This window comes from Hoplias malabaricus, chromosome 1, assembly GCF_029633855.1.
Source record: "Hoplias malabaricus isolate fHopMal1 chromosome 1, fHopMal1.hap1, whole genome shotgun sequence".
Lineage (NCBI taxonomy): Eukaryota > Metazoa > Chordata > Actinopteri > Characiformes > Erythrinidae > Hoplias > Hoplias malabaricus.
In genome coordinates, this window is record NC_089800.1 from 42,926,982 (window position 1) to 42,933,427 (window position 6,446).

The window sequence follows — 6,446 nt, forward strand, 5'->3', positions numbered from 1 at the left end:
GTGCAGAGAGAAAGCTGTGCATGACTGCCACACTATAATCAGCTGCAATTCATCACTTAGGGCAAATTCAGAGCTAAGCCACTGAGGGACTATCAGAAACACAGTAAAGAGTACTGCCTAACATTCATGTCACAGGCATTTCCAGTCATTCTAATTACAAGCTTTAAAAACATGTTCAAGCTGAGGCAATCCAATGCATGATAAGTCACCAAATACAATACATTCGTTTTCTGTTCAGGAGGAGGGGCTTATATAAATATAAGGTGAGATAGTAGCAAAATGAAATAAACTTAAATGGTAAAAATGCATAGAACTAACATGGCAAACCAGAAAAAAAACCTCACAAAATTATTTGTGCCTCTGACTTCAGCTCTTCAACCAATGACCTTCTTGAAAGTGATCTTGATCTTGGTCATAAAGTTATATAAAACTTTTTTCCATTTCTTTTTACCCATTTTTTTCTCTAGTTCTAGTCATTCCACCCATTATTTAGACTCACCCTATCATGTGGTGCTACCAATGCTAAAACATACCTCCTCCAAGCACTGCTGTACTATTTTAAAAACCTAAATGGCTAACATGTACAGCTCAACACAATTGGAGAACACTAACCACTCAATTCTGTTAAGTCAGAAAACAGATGCGCATGCTGAATGATGATGGGAGTGGGAGAACCATTCTACACACCCAGAAATTAAGACCAATTGCACTCTCTTGGACTGATACAGATGGCTATGCCATCATCAGTGATCAAATTTGTAATCTCCTGAGTGTCAGGACCAATGCTAAGACAGCAGATCTACTTGGTAGCCCAAGAATTGCTTCTTTAAACAAGCATCCGTTACAACAGTTTTCATTCTAACCAAAAGAGTTCTGTTTCACCACTCTAAAGAACTCTTTATGGTTCTCTCAGGCATCTTTATTTCCTACAGCGCATGCTCACTTTTGGCAAGTGTTAGACTTAAATATTTTCCAGACACGTTTCCACCCCCAGCAGGAAATGTAATGGCTCTTAGCTCATGTATTGTTCTGTTAAAAAACTGCCCAGATCGGCCTTATCTGTGAGAAGGATTATGTACAAAGCAGTCTATTGTTGATACCTTTGTAAGAGTGCTTTGTAATGGAACGTGAGGAAGGATGCTCTATGGCAGATACCCTGCTCTTCCACTCTATGCCCTTGACCCATAATTAGATGGTGTCATGGAAGACGCATTTTCTCTTTGTGCCAAAAATCGCTTGGATTCCATTGTGTTACTCCTTTGATGAGTCACAGGAATTGAACGCATCCTTTGGGAAAGACACTAGTAAAACCATTCATAGTATTTGTTCAGTAAGACTACTTTAAACTGCTCTGGGAGTAGCAATTACACTGCCAATTAGGCTCATTAGAGTTTCTTTCAGAGTTTGTATAGAGTTTAGTTCTATGTTTTAACATCAGGAAATGACAAACATAAATGAGAATATTTTCTTGCTGTTGATTAGAAGCAACCATTACTTTCCATCATTTTAAAACTATAGAATAACATCTACTCTACATCTAACAATTTATTACAATTTTGAATCTGCCCTACTTTGCTTAGCTTTGGTTTGTTAAATATATGATTGTTTGTTTTGTGAAAGACTGGATTTAGTTAGAAGTTTAGACTATGTATCTAAACTAAGGGTAACTCCAATGCCCCAAGACTCTGTTCTATATTTATGTTATAGTCAGAGTTATATTCAGCTGAGCAAGCTTTTAGATAACATCGCTTTGCAGTTTTGGAGTCCCATGTAGTAACAAGCAGAAATTTATAATCAAACATTTGTCTCAAATATTAATTTAGGCTTTTGAATCAGGTCCAAATAGAGAGAGACTGAGGGCCTGAGCATGTGACACACATGGGATCTACTTGTCAGTTGCTGTTATAAAAATGGTTTGCTAAACAAACATGTTTACAGATTGTCTTTAGTTTCTAAAACCAGAAAATCCATTGCTTAGATATTCAAAAGGCAATGTCAGGTCCTGCTACTGACTCTCTAAAATACAAAAGATAATTGAGGACACTGCCTATTTCATGCCAACTATTGACATCATTTTGTTATCATAATTGGTTTAGATGGACCTTTCTTTAAAATTTATGTTGGGTGTTTATATTTTAACTGTATTTGAAAATGCCACCTACACTTCAGATTGTGTAAACATTTCAAAAGAAAGAAACAACAGAGGTTTTCTAGAACAACCCGGTCTCTCCAAGTATTAGGAAGATTTTTTAAGTTTAAGACATATCATGACACTATAGTGAAGTCTGTTTTAAAACTAATTTAGAAACTATATTAAACCCTGTTCATTGGGATTACAACAATGGTGTATATAACAATGTTCTAAATGTAATGGTGCTTTACCACCACATGTGTCAGACTCTACATGACTTGTCTCGGCATGTTTAAAGCTTGCCGGTTTTCCACTAGCACAGCTCCCCACCAAAATGGAGCTGGTGACGTGGTAGAACCCTGTCTCAGGAATCGCTGGCTTTGAAAACCACATTAATGGCAGTAATGTTAGGAGCCGTTTACTCGTTGTGTATTTGCATGTTGTTTTAGTTTTTTGGTCTAAACGCGGCTCACATTTCAGTTTTCCTTGTTGCACGTTTGGCTTTCACTGGAAATTTTTGTCAGCCATCGGCCAAAGAAGCATATAAACCTCTTCAAAACACCTTGAGGTAAAGTTACAAGCAGTGATGGTTTGTCCTGGATTTGATTTAACTCTGCCTTTTGTGGTGATAAACATGTCACTCTGGCCTATCTGCGCGCTGCAGGATTTACACGTCACCATTTCATATGGTTTGAACCCAGAGTGAGCAGGGACTGAAAAAGTACTTGGTTCTATTTGGCCAATGGAAAAGCAAGGCAAGGCAAGGCAAGGCAAGTTTATCTATAGAGCATCTTTCATACAGAAGCAATTCAAAGTGTTTAAAGCAAAAAAGATGTGCCAAGTCGAGTAGAGTTGTGTATTTCCATGCAGTGGAAAAGCTCTATAAGAGTACATATGTCTTTAACCTAAACTAACCTAACCTAAATATACCTAACGGAAGCATGAAACCAAATTCCTTTGGAAGAGACCAAGGGGCTTATTACTGATTCTTCAAGGTTGTTATCTTGTTTTTAACATCACTTTGTCCAATTTAACAGTTAGATCCTTTGAAGACTCTAAATACGTTATTGAGGACTGCAGAAAGCTAAAGACGACTGACGGCTGAGAAAGTTTGAGATCACGGATAAAATTAGACAATTAGCTCAAATAGGAGGTCAGCACAGTAAGGAACAGGCTTAAGGAAGTTAGAAAAAGACATGTGGGAGTGAAGGGGAATCAGGTTCTTTAACATAAATATCGTAAACCCTGAAACTAGAACATTGCTGGTGAGGATGCAACAAGATACTCAACATCCTTTCCTGCACAACACAGTACATGTGTTCACTGGACATGACAAATGGGACATGTCAAGGCTTGTCTAACAAATAGCAAATAAAATGAACTCTAGGGCAATTCAGCAGCCAACACTTAGCAGGTTACATGTTTCTTAGACCTGTGATAATCATATTTTCTTTCCTACATCTTGGTTATTCCCCCATCTTGATTATGGATTTATGAAAGAAAGCACAGTTCTCTCATAAGCAAGGCTCCATCTAAGTGCAGTCTCGTGGTCTGTGAGGTGTGTGGCACACAAATCTTTTACTGTTTCCACTGCGTAGTTCCTAACTCAAACTCATGCTCAGAAAACAAACACACCAAATGTGTCTGCAATCTTTTGTTTAACATAAAAGTGCCCCAAGGCTAGACGCCATGTTGTTTTATGTAATATTAATTAAAAAAAAAACAAAAAAAAACACACACCCACTTTTATCATTAATCATTTCCATATGTGTGCTGTATATGTGCTAAATATATGTAGGTTTAGGAATAAAATATATTTAAATATCTGTTTACTGTATTTAGCTGATGCTGAATTTTATTAATTTTACTGCATTTTGAGCCCTACAGAAAAACAATTTTTATTAATGAAAAAAAGGACTGACCTACCCCACATTTTTACACATTGAAAATAGTTTATTCATCTGTACAGGTAGATATGCATATAAAAATAATAGATATTGGCACGACCAATTTCCATATAGGTGCATAAGAATAACCTTGCCACATAGAAGCTGATTCTGTCATTCTGGCTGCATCACTCATTTAGCTTCTTCCCAAATCATCAAGCTTTTATGAATTTATAAATATACATAGTCTGACTCAAAATTCAAGTTCACTTAACGTTTAACACTGAGTTAATCCAAGAAAGATAGAGTTAACTGCAGTAAAATACCTTTAAAATTTGAAGGCAGACAGGTTACTGATATTTTACAATAAAACTCATCATCAAACAAATCATTAATTCCATCCATTTGCACCTAAGACATTTAACATGCAAGTACACATTCTGAAAACACACATTACAGCTGATATGAGAGGTGAATGTTGGTGCACACCGTTATACAGTGTGACAGCTCAGCTTTCTCTATGAAACTTAAAGTTGTGATTGTATCAGAAACATCTGAAGACAATACTAATATCAACACTAAATATTAACATTCACCAAGATACATGACGAGATATAAGTAATTTGTCTTCTCTACTCTCCAGACACCAGCGCATCATTCCCAGTCCAAACTTTCTTTCTGCTTTTCTAATAAAACTGCTGCTTTCTCTCACTTACCTTGCCACACGAGACCATAAAATGCAGTTAGGGTGAGGATAACCCTCCACTGAGCCATGCTGCAAGAACCCTGCTTCTCCTGCTCCTGTTCAGAGTCCAGAGAGTAACTCTACTGCTCACTGCTGGGAGAGGGACTAGAAAACAGACATGAAACACACACCACACCGAGGGGGCTATATTAGAATAGCGTCAGCGCTGTGTGTGTGACAACGAGGGGAGGGAACGGTGGGTTCGGCGGCTCTGATCAAAACTCCACATGAAAATCAAATGATTCATTTCACTGAATCGACTCCATCTGACGGATGCCGCTATAATGAACCGAGCTCTGCGAGTTCAATTCCTTCGACTCACTGTTTCACGGTGTTTCTTACGAATTGCGGTAGTTTTTACTTGAGATGCAAGAATGTAATGTCTCGATTTTAGAGTAATATGCAGTTCGATGAACTAACGCTATTTGTTGAATTTATTTGTGGGGTTACATTTGTTTTGCAACGGTTGACCGAGTAACCGTTACTATACGCGTGTGTCATCATCATTATCATCTTCATTTCCATTTCAGGGTCGCGGTGTATACGCGTGTAGTTTTTCATTAATATATCACCTTGTTTTTTTTCATTCTGTGCTTCAGTGAAACGTGGGTAAAGAAACGTCTGTTATTAAATATGAACAAATCATCACACTCCTGTAGCTGCTTTATCTTCCTTCAACACTGATTTCAGAGAGGAGTTTTAATTTGGACGTGACGTGTGACGTAAGGTGCTGCGGCAAAGGTTATGATCTGATTGGCTGCCGCAAGTGAATTGATTTATACTTTCATAATTAAATTAAAATGTAAATTGCCTATAAAAAGTTTTCACCCCCTTAGATGTTTTTCATTGTCAATATATTTCTTTTCAAGAATTTTCAAAAACTATTTATTTAATATCTAAATTAAATCAGATTTCTGTAAAAAAAAAATAAAAAACTTACTTAAAAATAGCATTATATTAAAGTCACTGACCTAATTCTACAGGGGTCCAGACAATTGATGCTAATAGTCCAACAGTTAGTGACGACATGTATATCACCAGAGTACAGTGAAAGTTTCTCAAGTGATTGTAATATAAAAACACATGTGTCCTGGCTACAATTACACCATGAAGGCAAAATAACACTCCAAGAAAGAAATACAGACCGGTAGCCAATGGTGATAAAGGGACGTGCAGTAACAGTAGCAGCTCCTCAAGGTCCTAGTGCACCTAAGTTTTATTACATTGTTTTGCTACACCCGTAAAGGCTGAAACTTGAAGGTGATTTTGGGGAGGAATTCAGGGTGACTTATGAATGCGTATGAAGCCATACCCGAAATATGCTAGTCATTAAGTGCTACAAATTGTTGGATTAAGAGGTACATTTGTCGAGGGTAGGTGGATTGTGAGTAGGTCCTGGACTGTGAGTAGGTGAGTGAAAGGGTTTAGTGAGTCCACAAATTAACTACCTTTAATAAACTGCCGCATGGCTGAGCATCGTGTGAGACGGTAGAGAAATAGCATTAGGTTGAGTAAATTGGACGTCCTTTATTGATTATGATGATGGCAGAAATTCGAGAGTGAAAGGGGCTGGCATGACTGGTAGGTTGAGTCCTCGAAGTGCTGCAGCGATAAAGGGGTATAGTGGTTGCTCAATAGAGACATGCGAGTCAGAGTTGGTCTTAACACGGCTAAGATCACCTGG

The 6,446-nt window shown here is 37.6% G+C and overlaps 1 protein-coding gene across 3 annotated transcripts in view; it reads right to left on the reverse strand.

Annotated features, from left to right (window-relative positions):
• Positions 1-4,931, reverse strand: part of mcamb (melanoma cell adhesion molecule b) — a 38,753-nt gene extending 33,822 nt beyond the window's left edge. For all 3 annotated transcript variants that reach the window (XM_066662948.1, XM_066662933.1, XM_066662942.1), the window contains exon 1: positions 4,734-4,931. In XM_066662948.1, coding sequence (XP_066519045.1) covers positions 4,734-4,791 — 58 coding nt within the window. In that variant the 5' untranslated portion in view covers positions 4,792-4,931. The remainder of the gene's footprint in view (positions 1-4,733) is intronic.
• Between the last annotated feature and the right edge of the window lie 1,515 nt (positions 4,932-6,446).